Source organism: Xyrauchen texanus, chromosome 22 (assembly GCF_025860055.1).
Source record: "Xyrauchen texanus isolate HMW12.3.18 chromosome 22, RBS_HiC_50CHRs, whole genome shotgun sequence".
NCBI lineage: Eukaryota > Metazoa > Chordata > Actinopteri > Cypriniformes > Catostomidae > Xyrauchen > Xyrauchen texanus.
Genome location: NC_068297.1, coordinates 22042839 through 22063669, shown reverse-complemented (window position 1 = coordinate 22063669; position 20831 = coordinate 22042839). Strand labels below are relative to the sequence as shown.

Here is a 20831-nt window from a genome sequence, read left to right as displayed (position 1 = left end):
AAATAATCGGAGCATCGTTGTTTTCTCTTGCTCCAAAAGTGCAAAACACCTGTTAACAGACCTTAATGCAATAATTCATCACATGTTAAGCAGTGTTAAACACTATTGGAATGAAGGAAAGATGGAATTTCTGATTTATTTATTTTTTGGGGGTAATTTATTAATTAAATATCATGTTTTGTTTTTGTTTGGTAATTTATATATTTTTTTATTTAATGTAATTTTTTTTGGGAAATTTATTAATTAGATTTAATGTTTTGTTTTTGTTCTGGTAATTTATGTAATTTTTTATTTATTTTTTCATCTAGCAATTTATTGATTGTTTGTTTATTTATTTATTTATTTATTTATTTATTTATTTATTAATTGTTCAAACCCAGAAAATGCACCGATATTTTTAAAAATTAAGCTATAAAAATTATTTAATTTAGCCTTGGGCTAATGTTAGTGTTCTAATAAAGCACATTCTTACATTTACATTCTTCTAATATTGTGTATTTATTTTTATTTTTTTAATACACCTTCTGCAGGTAAGGTTGTGATATTAAAAAGCATGCTGATATAACTTTACTGTGGTGAGGTAGTGAGGAGCTATTTTTGCCATGGAGCGAATACGAAGCGGGGTTTCTTTAAATCAGGAGGGCAGAGTGAGCGAGGAACGGAAAAAATGCTTTGTCGCCGCTCCACTCACATCCTTTTTTTTTTTTTTTATTGAAGTTTAACTAAATAAATACATTAAAGATAGAACGTAATGGTTTTAGCAGCCTTCTTATTTTTAGAGTCATAGATGGATTTAAGGTACTGTTGTGTCTCCTTACCAAAAGCAACAAAGGAAGGTTTAGAATGACTAAATTTGGCTTTATGAATATGATATTTCCCCAAAATGATCAATAAGTTAATTAGGTATACACTTGCTCCACTCACATCCTCTGTTACTGACGGATAAACAAATTACGTCACGTGGCGTCATCAAGATGTGACGGATCTTCGCAGCGTTTGCCATTGATCCACTGTATGGCATGGTTCACATGTTTTAATCGGAAAGTAGCTGTTTTAAATGTCTTGCACTACTTTGCTAAACGAGAAATTAGTCTTTCACTGAAAAACTTGCTTAGAAAAGAATACGCGAGCATTAAAATCCTGCGAGTACTGAATGTCAGGAGAAATACTGCGCAAGCTAAATTCATTTTCTCACGCTTAAACTTCTCCAAACATTTGCAGCTATTAATACAGCAGACCTGTGCTAAATCACACGCTATGGAGATTAAAGAGGCCACAGAGAGCTGTGATACAGACGTCACAGTAAGAGCAAACAGCGGTAAACGTAAAAACGACGAGACAGACGAGGCAGCAAGAAGACAAGATAGCGGCAAGAAGCGAAAGAAGGGCGGCAAACAGCTTCGTGCCGGAGAACGGTATGTACCCCCTCCACAGAAACGTAATCCAGGTGTGAGTTTCAGTCAAGAACATTTTGCAGAAACCTCGTATTATTTTGAAGGCGGACTTCGCAAAGTGCATCCTTATTATTTTGATTTTAAGACTTACTGTAAAGGACGCTGGATCGGTAAAACTCTATTTGAGGTTTTCAAGAGTGAATTTCGATCTGAGTCTATGGACTATTACAATAAAGCTGTCAAGGAGGGGCGCATAAGATTAAATGAAATACCAGTGGATGACCTAAACTTCACACTTAAGGTAGATCATCACATTACACTACTGACAAAGTAACTATGTTTGAGAATGTCTGTTTGTATACTTTATGCATACATAGTATCTCTTTTGCTGCTCTAGAACAATGATTATTTGAGGAACACAGTGCATCGTCATGAGCCCCCCGTCAGTGGACAGCCCGTGGAGATTTTGGTAGATGATGGTAAAGTGGTGGTGGTAGATAAACCTGCTTCACTACCGGTACATCCATGTGGACGCTACCGCCACAATACGGTCATCTTCATTTTGGGCAAAGAGAAAGGCCTTAGTGGTCTCCACACAGTACATCGACTGGATCGCCTCACTTCAGGTGTGCTGCTGTTTGCACGTACACAGGAGGTCTCAAAAAAACTGGACGCAATGGTTCGTGAGCGACAGGTGAAACCCCACTTTCTTTATGGCAACATACTCAGTCTCCAAAACTGTATTTCTTGAATCCCAGATTGATTGCCCCAAAAACATGTTTCTTAAATCCACTTAAAATTGATAATTTAGACTTTCATTGTAAGTATGCAACTGTCCTGTTTTTTATAATGAGGGACAAGTCTAAATTATTTTCTGTGTTAATCAACATTATGCTGCAGATGTTGGCCATAGAGCTTAAAGTTATAGTACATCCCAAAATGAAAGATTTCAATATTTACTTACCCTCATGTAGTTCTTTTGTGGAACATAAAAGGAGATGTTAGGCAAAATGTATTGGTGATTGATATTAAAAAACTGTCTAACAACTACTTTTGTGTTCCATGGAAGAAGAGTCCAATGGGTTTGGAACAACACAAGGCTGAGTAAAATGACAGAATTTTCATTTTTGGGTGAAATACCCCCTAAAGTTTGTATTTAGCCCGGAACATGCCTTTAAAGGGGCTAGAATATGCTTTAAAATCCCTTGCAAATATATTTTGTTTAACAACACCAAGCATTTTCTTATTACTCTACTTGAATCGTATTTATATCAAAACAAAATATTTGCTTCATCTTCTGTCCAGATACACACCGTTTAACCAGAACTTTAACCAGAACTATGTTTAACCAGAACTATGTATTTTTACAGTTAGAGAAAGAGTATGTCTGTCGAGTGGACGGGGAGTTTCCTGAGGGTGAGGTGGTGTGTGAGGAACCCATACTGGTAGTATCCTTCAAGGTGGGCATTTGCAGGGTTGATCCCAAAGGCAAAGAATGCCGCACGGTCTTCCAGAGGCTGAGCTATAATGGAAGCTCCAGTGTAGTGCGCTGCATGCCGCTTACAGGCCGTACTCACCAGATCAGAGTTCATCTTCAGTTCCTTGGCTTCCCGATCCTCAATGATCCCATCTATGGGTCTTCTGCATGGGGCCCGAACAGGGCCAAAGGAGGGTTGGTGGTTATGAGCAATGAGGAGATTCTAGAAGCCCTTATTGAAGAGCATCGCTCAAAGGAGAGTCTACACTTGTTGGATTTACCTGATGAAGAGATCTCGGGAAAGCAAAGAACAAAGACAGAGTGCAGTGATGGTGCTCAAGAACATAATGAGTCGAGTAGTGTTGCTTGTGCTGACGCTACTTGTAAAATGCCACTGCTTGAAGGAAAGACCGAAGACAGCCAAGAACAATATAACACTAGATCTACAAGTGAAACTGAGGTGGAGATGAATGACGCACAGAAAGAGAAGGTCTCTAACTCAGATGAATCAACTACTTTTTTTAGAGATCATTTATGTGGCGAGTGTAAAATTGTGAGGCCTGACCCAACAGGGAAGGATTTGATTATGTATCTACATGCGTTGCGCTACAAAGGACCTGACTTTGAATATTCATCCAAACTGCCTGGCTGGGCCAAAGAAGACTGGGTTCAGGATTAGAAAAAGAATTGCATAGATCCATTAAACATTTCATACCTGATATCACAGTACAAGAATGTGGTTTTAAAAAAGTACTCTTCTATACTGAATGTATTCAGTGTGAATTGAAAGATTCTTAATTTTATTTAATTTTCTTAGATTTTGCTGATATAGTTTGAATTATTCAGTACTGTGGTGCAGTGTCATTTATTTGACCTCCTTTCTTTTGAAAATGACAATCTCATCCGACATGAACATATGTCAATACAATTTGACTTATTTGTTGTGGGAATAAAAGCAAAGTCTAATGGTTTTCTTTATTATTTTCATCCAAAAGCAACAGTAGGTGAGAGTAATTTGAATGGAAGTGGCAGTTATGCATAAAAATTAAGCTGGGTGTAACTATTGTAAGCTAAACCACCCACAATAGTCACAGAGTGTAGTCAAACCACCATTAAAATAAATGTTTATTACACTTCTTCATAATAGTTTATCTTCAGACATTTCAGACACGAAAATATGACTACGCACAGGTTTTTAACAACAGGATTTCCACACAGCAGGTTTTATATTACAACTGCATTTCATTACAAAAAAATGGGCACAAATCTTTCTTTTGAAAATGTTGGCACTTTGTATTAAGATGTTTTGACAATGTCAAGAAAGCATCCGTTGAAATTAAATCAAACTGAATATCTAAAAGATAAACTGCTGTAGTTATGGAGGGTTTGCTCTGCAGCAAAACCGAACAAACTCTGTAACTATCTTTTAAAATCACCAGGTAAAAATAATCTCTGCTAACATTCAAATTTATAAAGGATTAACATGTTTGTGCACATCACAAAACACCACTTGATACATTGCTTATCTTTCAAATACACATTAAACATAGATATATCACTCACAGCCTTGTATAGGGCTCAATTGTAGTGAATTAGAAATCTGTTTGGGGTATTTGTGAAAAATATCCCTAGACAGAAGCATACAGGCTTGAGAACAATTTGTTTTAATTGGCTGGTATCTTTCTTTGCCTTTTTTTATTTTTAAGAGGTACTTTTATGGGTCTGGCACTCAGGGGTGTAAAAAGTATTTGAAAATTATACTTAAGTGAAAGTATGAATACTGAGTGAAAATTTTACTCAAAAGACTTAAGTATCAGGCCCAGTTCTACGGGGGTGCTTGAGGGTGCTAAGAAACGTTAGAGCACACTTAATTGCAGACCAGGGCAAATTTATTTACGTTGGACTTTTTATCTTCTACTTAAAGGCTGATGTGGACCCTTTACCAAAATAAATGCACACCCCTGTAAGCCTGTATATTGGCAAAGCAGATTTCCTTGAATCCGAGCAAACACACAAAATATCTGCATCAAAACTAACAAACGTGTATGATTTTGCAAATCAGTATGTACTAATATGCAGGCGCAGCTTTATGCTGTCATTTCCAGTGACAGATCATGCACAGAAAAAGCAATAAATGTTTGTACATTTAAAAATATTTTCTTTGTTGATTTAGTATCATTTAAACAATTTAATCTATAAAAAATGTGAAACCCCCACTATTTTCAGAAGCACCCTCATTGATTATGATCTGGAAATGGGCCTGGTATTGATACAGATTTCCTGATTCGATTCTGATTCACAAGCTTTTTATTTGGCTATATTGATTCATATGGGTATATTTCAGTTATAATGTCCCTTTTGCTTACATATGAAATAAATTCTCTCTCAGCTAATGCTGTGAATTATACAGGGGACCATATCTAGGTACATTACAAAAATATATAAAAAAAAAATTCTACTTATTAGTTTTTCATCATTTGTCAATTTTTAGCCTTTTAAAACTGAAAAAATCGATGTTTTTAATCAATAAATATGATACTATATTTTGCTACGTTTATTGTTTAATTGCATAATTTGTACTATTCACGGTATATACATTGAGTTGTTGAAATCGTGCTATAAAAACTGGTACTGTCTCTTTAAGGAAACCCCGCATTTCTGTTAAGTGCATCTGTAAATGAGCAAAAGTTAACAAGAGACACAAATGGCTTTATCTCATCTGTGCAATGCGTGATTAGAATTAAATGTTTATTTTTTATTGTTTTTGGTTAACAACTGACTGCAAAGTAGAGATTGACCAATAATCAGATGTTCCATTTTTTTTTTTTTCAATATTCATGCATTTTTCTTTAATCAGAGATCATTTTTGTCATATCGGATCCACCGATAACTGTTTCTGAAATTGCAAGCAATACGGCCATTGCAGCAGTGTGTGTGAGAGGAAACAATGCTGGGGGTTGTCCACAGTAAAGTAACATGCTTTTGCAATGTATTGCCTAAATTAATACATTTTATTAAACATTACAGCAATTCATGCTTTAGTGAGATGTGTAACATAAATACTTGATGTGCAGTTTAAGTGCTAAGAAACAGATGAACTCACACGAAGACAAATCCTGCAAAGTCCAAAAGACCAAGGGCGTAGCACCCACGGCGGAAGTGGGGGAATGCACTCTTTAAAAAGGTGACCTTTGTCCCCCACTCTTTTCCAAGCTAAACCATACCGAGTCCAAATGGTGGATTGTATACAGTATTCTTTGCGTTTTGTTACTTTGGGCTGATTGAGCGTCCATCCGGCCAATCACAGGTGAGTTTCGTGAGCCGAAACAACCTCATAATAGGCCTTCAGTCAGACAGTCTAATCAATGCGTCTCCATTAATTTCTACAAAGTTGTCTGCCTGGGGATGGATGGGTCGCTGCCGGACGCCGAGAGCCAGAGGAACCGCTGCTTTCCACCGATAAGGGGAGGAGCAAGTTGTGGTCCATCAGAGGATGGAGGAGCGGCTGAGGGCCGGGTGAGAGCGTGTCCGGGGACCAGCGAACAAGTTTTTGATAAAGCTGGCTAGCTAACTAGCCGACATAGGCTATCACATAAATGCAGTCAATGTATCATGCAAAGAAAAGTGATTTACAGTCTCGCATAGTCACACCTTTATCCACACTTTGTTTTAGCCCTATTCCAGCACTGGAGATTCAAATATAATATACAGTCTCAAAGTTTGTGGTAAAACAATCATAACTGTAATTTTATTTATGCTACTTCATTCATAAATTTCAGCATGATGCCGGTGAATCACGTTCAGTCTCTTTGTATGTTACGTCATTGTTTTGGCCAGTGCTCGTGTCCTTATGGAGTGTGTGCATGATCACTAGCAACAGGTAGCTGGCTGCAGTTCACTTAACGGCTACAGGTGTCATTAATAACAAGGATTTCTGAATCTTACATACTGCACCTTTAAATATATTCTCTGTAAAATAAAGATGAAATAAATAATTATTACATTTATAAAAATACTGGTTCTGCATATTGGGTATCGGATATGAAAATATAAAAATAATCGGTATCGTATTGGTTAAATAAAATCAATATCGGTCGATCTCTACTGCAAAGAACAGAAAGAGTATTAAAAGAGACATTATTCAAAGACAAAACAGTTGCAAGGATCTTGTCTTTGGACACACATTACAATGAACAACTTTTAGTCTCAAGAAGACACAGTGAAAGGATCTCGTTGCTGAATACTCCACCACTATACTACTCAATCAATTCACTGGTGAATGAAATCGAAACATTTACCAGCCAGTTGCCATGCATATACATTTTTTGTCATATAGTGCGAAATTCGGATGCAAATGCAAGTGATTTCCTCTCATTGTAATGGAGGGTTGCACATAGAGTAATAGATCAATCTGTGGCTTTTGAAAATCTATATATATATTTTTCCCCAGCCCTAGGGTGCTCTCACTCTGGTGACTGAGCTTGGACAATGCTGGAAGCTGAGTCATGTTCATCCATCTTCTGCCAGTAATTGTTATAATTTGTCTCAGGCACAGATCAAGGTGCTGTGCATGTGGTAATTGATGAGACGTGATGTCGCTTCTCAGTGACCAATATCCATGTTGTGGCCAGTTACATTTTATGTTAAAACGGATCTAATTGGCTAACATTTATTCATTGACTAACATTTCACTTAAACTGGGCATCAGTGCAATTCGATTGGTTTGTTAGTATTAAGATTAGACAGAAGAAAAGGATCTGCAAAAATGTAACAAGTACTTTTCAGGTCTAATTAAAATTGTAAAGAGTAAAAAGTACAAATATTTTCTTTGAAAATGTAATGAAGTAGAAGTACAAGTGTTCAGTTTAAATTGCACTTGAGTAAAGTACAAATCCCCCAAAATAATACTTAAATATAGTAATGAAGTATAACAACTCAAGTAATTTACACCCCTGCTGGTACTAACAAAAGGATGCTTTCTCACAACTTTTATGTTACTATACAATAAATGTGTATTTGTGTGAAAACAGTTTTAGCCTTACATAAATGCAGAAAATTTGAAATAACTGTAGAGCTTCCATTCCATTTCAAGTGTTTAGAAATTGAACTTATTTAGATTAATTAATTGGCATATTGATTGTTAAGGGCTATAGAACATAAAGCAAAGAAATTGATAACATAATTATTGTGACTTTTTCAGGAGTACGAGGTTTCATTAAAAAGCTCATGGCTTGGTTGTTAAAGATCAGGCACAATTTTTCTCTAAGTATCTGAAATGTTTCTTCTGTTTGCAGTTTAAGGCCCCTGAAGAAAGTATTTTTGGGTGCACATTCTGTGTATATTTATAGGACATGCAAGAAATCATGCTTAAAAATCAGTTCCCTGTACATCCTAATAATTTAGGTGAGCACTGTGAATTCTTAAAATCATTTAGCAAATAGTAGAATTACCTGGTGGTGTTTGCAGAATATTGTCTGGTATGCATTTTCAGACAGTTTCAGATATTAAATAAGTTGCTGAGTACAAAATTTCAGCCTACTATATAAAGTAATGGCCATGCTGTTGTTGTTTCGATTTATTCAGTGTGTTGACAATATTGATTAGCTGCCACCTTCCCCATTTCCTTTCCTTTTGATCCAAACATCTGGCATATCAGGTTTACTGTTAGGCAGGATCACTGGCACTTCACTTTGGGTGGTCCTTACCCTGCCAGACCCTGGAGATGCAAGGTCATATACAGTATCCTTTAAAGACAGACGTAAAGTGTCCCTCTTGCCGTTTAGGTGGCCAGGTTGTAACTCTCCCTCTGTCTTATCAGCTTGAGGGACAGAGATAGCAGGCTCAATGTCACTTAGGCAGGTCTCATTGGAATCTTCAAGACCCTCCATGGAGCTCTGAGACTGACATGACAGAAGACGTTTGTGTAGATTATGGCTAGTAGTCTCATTTATTGAGAGCGACATTTCATTGACTGTGTTTGTAGTCTGAGTAATCATGATTTCTTCCATACTAGAGGAAGATGACAAAGACACGTTCCAAAGTTTGAGTCCACAGCTAGACTGGGTTTGACAATTCTTGCACAAAATCTTCTCCTTGGACAATACTTGTGGAGAAGCAACTATAGGACGTAATATGTTGTCTTTGTATGGGGATGAGGTCTGTAATGCTGGAGGTGGGTTGCAGCCTTTAAGATGCCTGCTAGACATATCTTCGCTGTCAGCTTCAATGCTAACTCGATCATAGTCTTGCCTTGGACTAAGGCCACAGAACTGAATGTCATCAGAAAGGACAGAAGGTCTGTTGGACAGCTTGCTGGTGCAAGTGCTATTCTCAAAGCTGTCACTTAACTGGCAAGCAAGAGGCTTCAGCTCGTACTGTTCTGGCTCCCTCCCTCCGGGTTGCCGCCTTCTATGGTACCTCTGATTTGGGCAGAGGAAACCATCACTTTCTTTATTAAAATTCCTTTGAACCCGAGAACCTGTGCCACAGCCAAATGACCCATTAGCTGAGGGATTGGTAGTCCCGGGTTCTGCAGCTGAACAGGAAGATTCCTTCTTCATGACACATGGTAAGGTTACGTTCCCGCAGTTCTTTTGAGGGCCAAAGAAGCAGCACAATGACTGGAAGAAAAAAGTTGCGAAGCCGCACGCCACACACTTAATGAGCATGAGAAAAATTCCTAGCTTCCTGAAAAGCAGTGCGGTTGCGGGTAGCATAATGATGCCCACACAAAAATACGCTCCAGCACCTGTGGCTACTGGACAACCCATTCTTTTCAGGGAATGTGCAACCCTGCCCAGTCTGTCATTGTGTGGGGCCAGACTGTATGAAATGCAGTAATTGGCCACAAAGTCAACAGAGAGACCCGCAGCTGCCGAAATGAAGAGTGCTTCCACACCATTTAACTGCCATTCTAAAAGCACGAGGAGGCCAATGGTAGCAAAAACACTTCCTCCCACAGCAATGGACACATATATGCTTAGTGGAATATTCCATGTCATGAGCAGAAGCAATGCAAATGTAAGGAATACAGAAAAGCCTGCCACCTCTAATGTCTCTGAACTTAGACTTTGCTGAAGATCATATAAACCTAGCTGACTTACAAACCATCCTTTCTGCAGTCCCATCGGAGCCTTAGATATTTCTTTATTAAACCACGATAAGACCTCTTGGTAGAATTCTGACATTCTGCTGAAGTTGAAACTGTAAAGTTGTACAGTTTTGAACACTACCACAAGGGCAGTGATTCGACCCTCTGAGTCAAACCGTAGGCCTCCAGCATTGGGTAAGTGGCCCTCTACTTGCTGCTCTTCCACCATCATGCTAAGGCACTGCTCGAAAACACTTGGGGAGTAAGGAAAGGGAATATTGTTGCAGCAGAAACTAAATGCATCCTCATTTTCGGAACAACGGCGTATGGAAACCCAGTGAATCAAGTTGTCAATGAAACACACATTGTCTTCTGCTGCATCTTGGTCAGCTGATATTGCAGAATAGAAGCTCTGGTTTTGAATTTGTCCACATAAGTCTCGCAACCACACTTGGGCTTGGGGACTACTCATATTGAACTCCATATCAATAGATAAAGAGCCATTGCTATTTGGATTAAAGTGATCGCCATCGTCTGATGGAATGACACCCCAAATTAGAGTCAGCGTCATGGGCTCATCTTCTCCCTGCTTCATTCGCTCAAACATGAACTGGTGGCGATATTCAGCATCATATCTCTCGAAAGGATGACTAGATCGGAACAGTTGTGTTGTCCTGCCATCCGAAGATGGAAGTTTCATGCCAGGATCCACACACGATATGTATGTTCCTCCAGCTGCCAACACTGCAAACCAGCAGATCCATATATAGCGGAATTTCACTACTGCACAAGGCAGGATCTTTAAAAACAGCAGGTTTGATGTGTCAGAAAACCCTCGCCCTAGCATCCGAAGCTTCTGTCTCAAAATAAAAAGACAGCGCTTTCTTGAACTCGTCTCCCAGAATTCACCAGCGTTTTTTGAACAGCAGGGTTTCCATGCAGACTTTGTGACAGGATTTGAAGACAGCACAGCATAACGTTCTTGCAAAATAAGTGTGCACGGAAGCCAAACAAGGGCAAATAACGTGTTGATTAATGAGGCACTGCCAAGGTATACAGCATAGCATCTCACAGCTGTGATGCTGCTTATGTAGCCTGAGTAAAACGTGATGCTAGATGTCAGTCCTGATACTAATATCAAGTATCCCATTTCCTGTAAAACCCGATTCATTCTCTTCTCAGGAACAGCTGGCGGGTTGTGGCTTAGCTGTAGTTTCCAGAAGTCAACAAAAATGAGCGCTTGATTCAGACAATTTCCTAAAAGAACAAGGACAGATGCGAGATTGAGGAGTGGAAAAAATGTCAACCGAAATGCAACTTTGTAGAAAAAATATGAGGTGAGAAGTGATAATATGACAGCAACCAGTGACATCACTGCTATAAGTAGTGATTTGAGATACAGGCCTATTGTGAACAAAAGAACAAGAGCTGCAAGAACAGGATAGGCAGAGTCTCGTGACAAGTAGTACTTGAAAAGTTTTTGTTTAATGCCCAAATCCATTCCTGTTATGGTGGTGTTGTTGTACGTGAGCTCATGACCTTCTAAATGGTCCAAATAAATCTTCATCAATGGATCTCCTTTCGCCACTGGTAAAAATAGAACACTATATTTTAAGGACGGGACCTTATATTCAACAGTCTGTGGCCCCAGGAAATCCTTGTCCACAAGGTAGTGAAGAATCTGGAAGATAATTGGCTGCTTACAACCGGGTGGGACTGATGCACAGTGGCCAAATTTACTCCTCTCAGTACATAATGCAACCAGGCTTCTATCATGGTAGTAAGGAGCACAGAATCTAAGCAGACCTAGACTTTCAGACACCTGCTGTGCAGTCAGACTGAAGCAAGAGGAAACATTGTTGAGAAGAGCCAAATAGTTTCCAAGAGACCAACTTGGACAGCACTCATTTTTCGCCATGGAGCTGACTAACTCTGATCTGACCTGGCAAAGGTTTTCAAATTGGGTCCCAGAACGGATCTAAAAAAAATAATAAAAATAATATTACAAAAAAAATTCAGAAATAAGATTAAACAAATCATCAAATACAAACCCCTACGACATTCTTTTTTTATCCTAAACACAAAATGAGATGTTTTAATAAATATCCCATGCCTTCGTTTCAATACAATGACATTGAATATTGCAATTTTAAAGCTTAGAAAAGGTCCCAACTTATGATACTCATAAGTGTCAACAAAAAAACTGCATTTAACTTCTTCCTTCAAGACTTATGAATATTATACCTTTTTGGAAAATGTAGTCCTTGGTTTACCTGTGTCTGTTCCATTTGGCACATGGAGTAAATTGCCTTCAGACTCCAGAGACTGGCAGAGTTACCAGAGCGGAAGACCAGCTGAGCATAGCGCTCTCCTACAGAACCACAGATTGGATGATAGAGAAAAGCATCCCACAAAACATGCTTTGCTCCATTAACTGATTTATTGGGTTTGGAAATGCTTCATATCATTAATTATTATCTTACCTGGGGCATTACAAAAAAAGTTGTGCTCAGTGTAATCTCGGTGCAACATTCTTCTTGATCGTTGTCTTAATGGAGGTTGAGATCTACTTGTGTCCTCTCTGTGAGGCAAATAGATTTTTATATATATATATATAATTATTATGTGTGCAATTTATATGACGTATACATTGACACATATAGTATATCATATAGCATGACATTCTATGTGAACTGTAAAAACAGCACCTATAAATTTTCCTTTATTCATTTATATATATTTTAAGCTGAAATCTTGATGTTAAAAAAAGTTGACCCATGTTATTAGTCAACTTTTTTCAACCTTTTAATATAAAGTATATTTTGCATCATGCGATCACCAAAACATACCCTGCTGTAGTTCTCTCTCTGAGTTGCCATGGAACTAAGGACAGTGATTTTCCAGGCCCAGTGTTTTGCTGTAACCTCATCCAAGTAATGAGACGGATACTAATTTCTGTTCCACGAGGTTCAAATCCCTGTGAGGTCCAGTCAAAGACACAGTGGTAAATGGAAACACTTTGAAGTCATTACATAAATTAACTGAAATCATTTGAAGGGCACATTTATCATTCTTATCATGAGATGGCCACCATTGGTCAGTTAAGTTTTAGAAATGTATTCAAGGTGAATTTAAACTCTTGTCTGGTCTAGTGGGCTTCTAAGCACAACACTCTCGCTAACAATTAAGTGTTTGACAATTCACTTCTTACACATTCACAGTTGCATCACTTTTAGTATGCAATGAAATTTCTTTTTTACCCTATGCAGAAAATACAAGCAGATGAAGTAACAACATTAAGAGGATGTGAGAAAAGACACATTTCTCATATATTACAGACATGATAGAGATACTAACCAATAAAGGGTTAGAGAAGTCTGGAAGGGGGCCAGTCAAAATCCCAGCAAGAGAACAGGCAAACAGAACTACTGTACATGAAATGAGTATGGCCATCGGGTATTCTACTATAACCTGGGAATAGCTGGAATAATGGAAAAATCAGTGGTGTTAAAACTCAAACTGAATCTAATTGCCATATGGAGCATTAACCTTAATAATACGGTTGGCAGTCTCCTCTCAGATTCACATTTACATACAACTCACTAGAAAAATAGCTTTGGCTAACTGTTTGAATGGTTCGTAATACTTCTAAAAATAAATCGATCAGATTTAATCCATTGTAAGTTTGTGTTAATGTGAACTAATATGTAACCAAATAATATCAAAATGCATAATTCAAACAAAACATTGTCATCAATTGTTATCAAAGCATCTCACCTTCTAGGAATCCTATGCAGACCTTCATTCCTAATGAATAGAAAGACATAATTATTAAGATTTTAAAATGCTTAAAACATCTAAATGAATGTCCAGTAGAATATATAATTCGATTAAAAGTCTGGACCTCACTGTCACAATGTGACGTTGTGCAGGCCTGTGGTTATTGCCATCATGAGATCCATGAAGCCAATGGCATTGCATTTTGGTGTGACACGAAGGCAGGCGGGATGGACTGCAGCTATGGGCAGTTTTAACAGGGTTCACTGAACAGTCTGCTGGATGGAAAGCATTTATTTGACTAGGATAGACATTGCTTTGGAGTGACTGTTGGTGGCCACAGCAGGGGCACTTTTTGGGCTGTGGCAAATGATAGGCTGAGCCCTGTGATACTTGGTGGTTCTCCTCTATCTTGACTGGACACATCTGAACATCCATGCTGTCATTATCCGGAGGACACAGAGAAACTTCAGGGATCTCACTGCAAGAGAAAGGGTCATATCATGGAATGTCTCCACAATCATTTACCAAATGATGTTGCATTACAACGATGCTTTAAACACATTACTGACCTAAGAACAGATTTTGATGATTATATCTATAATGTGAAATTATTAGATGTCTCACTTTTGAAAAAACAAAAAACAAAGAAATCGCTAACCAAAAATAAACATTCTGTCATCATTTACTGACTTTCTTTCTTCTGTGAAACACAAAAGGAGTTAGTAATAGCAGAAGCTGCTCTATTTCATACAATAAAAGTAAATGGTGACCAGGGCTAGGCAAGAGTTTCAGTGAATAATTACTTCAATTCTAGTCTTCTTTTTCACACAAAGCTATCATTTGGTCTCAGAAGAATTGGAATTTAGTCTTTGTATATGTAGTTGTACATGGACTATTTTTATGATGGTTTTATGGTGCTTAACGGCTCCTTGTCCCCATTTTATTGTATGGAAGAGCTCAGATATATTGCTAAACTTTGCCTTTGCTGCTCCATGGAAGAGAAAATTGGTTTGGAGTGACATAGAATGTTTTGGAGGGTGGGTAAATGACGTAATTTTCATTTTTGGGTGAACTATCCCATTACATATGCACAGTTCTTCTGTCTATAAGTCAATAAGCCTCCATCATGTACAGTTTCTTTCTGCATGCTGCTAGGGAATATTGGCCCAGAGGATATTTGAGTGCAATGCTGAGTTGCTGGCAACATATATTAGATTAGCAATGATGCCTTAAATATGCATCAGTGAAATGCTCAAAGGCTCAGTTAGGCAAAGAGCGAGGTACTCCATCAGCTTACCCTGCCAAATCTCATAAAAAGCCTGTTAAAGTGGAAAGAAAACTCACTATTACTTCCAATTGAACTTCACAGGGAGTAAATATGAGTTATTACACAACAGTCTATTGTGCTGCTGAATACTGCAGACCACCTTGAAGAGCCAGACCATAAAGGGATAGTTAACCCAAAAATTAAAATTCTCTCATCGTTTACTCACCCTCATGCCATCTCAGATGTGGAAGACTTACTTTCTTCCACATCCATTTCTTTTTTTTTATTGGCGATTTGCATTCTTTGTGCATATCACCACCTACTGGACAGGAAGGAGAATTTATAGTAAAAAGGACTTAAATATTGATCTGTTTCTCACCTACATATTAATTCTGAAGACATGGATTTAACTACTGGAGTTTTGTTGATTACTTTTATGATGACTTCATGTCCTTTCTAGAGCTTCAAAGTTCTGCCAACCATTCACTTGCATTGTGTCCTTCAGAGCTGAGATATTCTTCTTTGTGTTCTGCAAAATAATGAAAGTCACACATCTAGGATGACATGAGGGTGAGTAAATGATGAAAGACTTTTTTTGGGTGGACTATCCCTTTAAGAGTTCATATTCCTTTATTCATCATTCAGTCATTGTATTCACTAATGAATTTATATGCCTCTGATTTCATACAGTATAAGTGGAAGGCAACCTAAGGTCCTTCATCTTAATAAAGTCTTAATCATCAGTATAATCAGAAGTTACTAGGCTAAAATCTGAAAATACAGTAGATGTCAACAGTTTTATACTCCTTAGTCAGGGTAGACACCATGTTTAATTTTTTGCAATTGAAAACACGGCTGTGAGGGATAGACACCCAGTCTGTTCAATGGGTTGTACTATCTAATTTATTTTGTAGATCACACCTAATTATCATAGCACATGTCTTCCTGAGTTTATTATTAAATAGCACAATACATTGAACAAACTGTACTTGATTCCTACACAGCTTCATTTTAATTAGCAGGTCTATTGATGTCTGTTTTGTGCTTACCATACGTGCACTTAAAATAAGGTTGCAGGTTTGGTTTGAGATTTTAACCATTCTCTCACACATTCCTACTAATAGCATTGCCATATTGTTAGAGACACAAGCCTCGCCACCTTCACACATTTTAATCCAATAGAGTTTTAGGTTCTTTGTGTATAACATGCTTGTTTTTCCACAGATGTATTTTAGCTGACTCATATTATTACTGAAGTGACAAGCTATGCAAACAATGGAAGACATGCCTGCTGCTCAAGTGCGTAAATGCATACAAGCAACAAATTAGCTGTTAGCTTAACTTGTATTGAACCCAGAACATCCCTTTAACCCCTAAATCTTTGGTGGACAACTCCAATTACTGAGCCTCTTGGTTGGCCTCAATGCACAAAAATATTTCTACATTAACACATTGCTAATCTGGAAGTGATCTGGCTTTATATATGTATTTATTCTATCAACAAACTAGTTCTGATTCAGAAATTCCAAACAGGTTTCCTCTGCGCACGTCTCTGTTGCATTGTGCGAGGTATAGACCTTTTTCACATTTCTGGGTTTTGGAAAGCGGAAGTAAAAAATTACAGGCTAAACTTCTAGAGTGGTGAATGGGAGACCACAGCAAATATTAGTTTGGCTAACCCATTTGCTTTAACAGCAACAACAAAAAAAATATATACTGTTTCATTTTCACAAGTTTCCACCAATTGAAAAAAATTTGAGTGGTGGATTACGACAGTCAAAAGAGAGACAGCTGTGGTAAATAGCCCTAGGGTAATATAATGCAGTGTAGATTTAAGAATTGAACATATAAAAATGTCCTTGATTTATACTGTTAAATTTAAAAATAGTAGCTGGACATTTAATCATTTACAAATAAAACAACTAAAGTGAAAATGAACTTAGAGAAAGTTTAGACATTGCCAATTAAATTGGAAAGTCCAATGTCATGTGCAATGCAATCGTTATTCTATGTCAGATACATTGAACTACAGCTGCATAAAAGACATAGTTCATTTCTCACCCACATGTTGTTCTAAACCAGCATGACTTTCTTTTGTAGAACACTGAAGGAGATGTTAGGCAGAATGTTAGGGACTGATAGCCTCAATCACCATTCATTTTCTTTTTGCATCTTTATTCCATACAAAGAAAAAGAATGGATACGTAAACTGAATACTCAGCAATTCTCCTTTTTTGTTTATCAGAAGAAAGAAAACCATATTTGGTGAACTATCCATTTTAAAAGAGTATGCCCTGTCCAGGGTCCTGACAGAATCAGAAATCAAGATATCATACTGTATATTACCCCAATGATGATAAGGAATAAAACAGTTCTCATTACAAAGGTGAAATATAGAATATGGATTTTTTATGTGCAATTGCAAATGTTTCAATGGTCAGAAAGAGCACAGGCATAATTTGATATGACAGCTCGGCAGCTGCTTTGTTGTGTCAGGCAGCCTGCAGTGCTAGGACTCAGAAGTGATGGCTGTGTGGCCAGTCAGACTCTAGTGGTGAAATCAGCTCAGAATAAGACAAGGAATGAAAAATGTAAGTTTGCCCTTTTTATCACAAGGCTGTATACTTAATCACTTTGTAAAATGTTCAGAACATTTTAAGCATATGGAACATTAAGGTCACTTAACGGTTATCATAATAATTTCCAGAGTGAATTTGCTCATTCAATCCAACATTTAACTACAGTCAGCTAAAATATTTACTAGAGCTGTTTACTAAATATTTAATTCACTCGCTCCCTATACACCATCGTTTATGAACTTATGCTGTTTATGGTAAATGGTCTGCACTTATATAGCACCTTTTTAACGGTATTCAAAGCGCTTTACACTGTGACCCATTCACACACACATTCATACACCAATGGCGGCAGAGCTGCCATGCAAGGTGCTAGCCTGGCATTGGGAGCAACTTGGGGTTCAGTGTCTTGCCCAAGGACACTTCAGCATGTGGAGTCGTGTGGGCCGGGATTAAAATCACCAACCCCTGCGATTAGTGGCCGACCCGATCTAACAACTGAGCCACTGCCATATTCATTATATAAATAAATATTCTATAAACAACATTCGTTGAATGAAAGTTCAATTGTTCCAAGCTTTTTAACTCTGTGGATCTTGGGTGCTAAGAGCCATGATGTGGAATAAATCACTGAAATATATCTGAAACTAATTTGATTGGACAGTTGTCCTCACAGCAATTCAGTGGACATCGGCCATGTTGGCTAGACAACTTTGACTAATATCATGTAGTATAATGGACAATTACACTGCACAAGACTTACACTAATCAGGCCACTGATACCCATGGTGATTCAATAGATATCAAAAAATAATTGGTCTGATTCACCTAGAGCTCAATCATTGTAGTTTCAATTGCAATATATTAGTAAAGCTGTTCAGTGACAGTGGCTTTTCTGCTCCACGTAAAAACTGTTTTGCATCTTTATGGATTTATCTACATTGAGTCCCCATTCATGCATCCCATTGTTATATATTCATACATTTTCTCTATACTAAAATGAAAAAAATTGCATGATTGATTTTACAGCTCGGTAATTAAATTCTTACCAAAAGAATCATATCAATGCCTTTGCCACCAGACTATAACTTCTCCCAGGCTTGTTTGTTGCAATTTTACTATGGGAGATGAGGCACTTGCAGCCATTTTAAGCAACATAAATAACAGATAATAACATAGAACAAAACCCTTGATTAACAAATCAAAGGCTGCTTAGATAGGCCCACGTGTGTGGCTAGCATTGGAAAATAAAGACGAGGCTCCTCCTGACAGTGTCATACTCAAACATGAGTCATTGCTGCTTCAGCTGGATCTTCTCCACCAAACTAGAGAACGCATCTCGCCATCTGCTCAACATTACTTTGATCTACAGGCAGATTTCATCATCAGTGTTAATCCTTGCCAATGTTAATGGAACAGAGAACCTGCACATAGCTATGCTGAAGCAAAATGTCTCACTCATAGTAACAGATAAGCCCTGTGATTAACATGTAGAAGAGTCAATCGCATAACACCTCTATTCAGAGTCCTAGAACACTGTGAAGTTCATTATTGGAATTACTCTAGACAAAGAGAATAATGCGCAGTAAGAGTATATTGGTTCAATAATGTTTAATTCTTTCTTTGTAAGAACTGGAATATGGGTCAGAGATTGTGAAAATATCTCATTAAAAACACATGTATCAAGTTTGTTGAAGTGTAATCTTTGTGTCCATGTTAGTTTCATAGATTTTTGAAAAACATTTATAGCATTTTGCAAAAAATAAACAAATAATCATGACATATAAAATGAAAAAGTGGTGTACTTAAAGGTATTAAAATAATTTCCTTGCACTTTTAATATATATATATATATATATATATATATATATATATATATATATATATATATATATATATATATATATATATATATACATACATACATACAAGTTGAAGTAAGTTTGGAGCAGAAGAAATAGAAATAAACCTTGTGTAAATTGGCAGATTTACACTAAACTAAAATGTTATTTCTAGCCATTTTACATGCACATGTTACAAGCATGAAAATTCATGTTGGATCATAATAAAAAAAAATAAATCTAGTAAGACCTTTGATATTAGGATTTTTAAAAAATTATCAAAATTCTTTTCAACTAGCCTACTTACCAATATTTATTTTTTCAAGAATTTCATATTTTGACTATGTCAGACTTCATGTATTTATTTATTTTACTGTTACACCACTTAGACATTTTTGTAAATATGATCTTCATAGTAAAGGTGTATTCAAGTAATTATTTTGTGTGAATTCAGTTTATGTATTTTTAAAGAACTTAATATATGCGGAAAAAAATTGGCCCATATTTCGCCAATAAACCCTATCCTACTAAAGATGTACGGCTGGTTATCTGTTAATTTAATACAACGTAAATTTAAACGTATTTTTTAGAGAATATATAGATAACTATATATAAATCAAAAGTCATGTAAAAAACACGACTTCTTCAAGATTATAGGTCACGTGGTAATAGTAGGCTATTTAGTGCTACGGTGTTTATTTTGTAGGCTACTTTTAACTCACTGCTCGGTATTTGTGACACGCAGCTGTAACGGGGTTTGCATTGTAAACCAAAGCCAGTCTGGGACTGACAGAGCGACACGTCCCATATTATTCCACGTATTTTAAAAAACAGCCTTTTAAATGACTTATTTTTGCTCACAAACACGTTTACACATAAATAACGAGCCTTACAAGCCGACTGTATCACTCACTGCAATCCACATACAGTAGGCTATCATACACGTACCTTTGAGGTGCATTCTGAGAGGGTCCCTCTGTCGTGGTCCAATCTATGAATTCAGCATCATCACGCTGTCTAGAAATGGAAACTGTATCCATGCTGACACAGACGCCTTGTATACAAGCTGGAATCTGACCGTCACTATCAGATCTGTTACTGTGTGCACAATGCAGTCGGTTTTAAGATGCAATTTTTGGTCGTGGCGCTACGTTAGTGAGTGTATGTAGGCTGGTCCAGCGTTTCTTATTGGACGTCGAACTGTGTGATCTAAGGTGTTGACAGGGAGTTGATCGGTCGCTGTTCTCTCGAGGGTTGTGCTGGAGAAGAGAACATTCGCAGCGCTCGTATTAAATTGGAGGCAGCATGGGTGTGCAGCTAAAGCTATATCCGAAATGAGAAATTATGTTGCATTTATTCCCAACACCCCACTCCTAACAAAGTCATATGACAAGAAGCTACAATGG

The 20831-nt window shown here is 37.3% G+C and overlaps 2 protein-coding genes across 2 annotated transcripts; one reads left to right on the top strand and one right to left on the bottom strand.

Moving 5' to 3' along the window:
• The first annotated feature begins 988 nt into the window (after window positions 1-988).
• On the top strand, window positions 989-3847 carry rpusd2 (RNA pseudouridine synthase domain containing 2). The gene is made up of 3 exons (XM_052153089.1): window positions 989-1695; window positions 1792-2088; window positions 2765-3847. The coding sequence occupies exons 1-3, from the start codon at window positions 1015-1017 to the stop codon at window positions 3548-3550; spliced, it is 1764 nt and encodes a 587-aa protein (XP_052009049.1). The 5' UTR covers window positions 989-1014; the 3' UTR covers window positions 3551-3847.
• Window positions 3848-8439: 4592 nt separating this feature from the next.
• Window positions 8440-20465, bottom strand: LOC127662105 (protein dispatched homolog 2-like). Its single transcript, XM_052153088.1, has 8 exons — window positions 20374-20465; window positions 13866-14219; window positions 13739-13768; window positions 13319-13442; window positions 12811-12938; window positions 12445-12542; window positions 12235-12332; window positions 8440-11939 (listed from the first exon to the last, which is right to left on the bottom strand). The coding sequence occupies exons 1-8, from the start codon at window positions 20463-20465 to the stop codon at window positions 8472-8474; spliced, it is 4392 nt and encodes a 1463-aa protein (XP_052009048.1). The 3' UTR covers window positions 8440-8471.
• Between the last annotated feature and the right edge of the window lie 366 nt (window positions 20466-20831).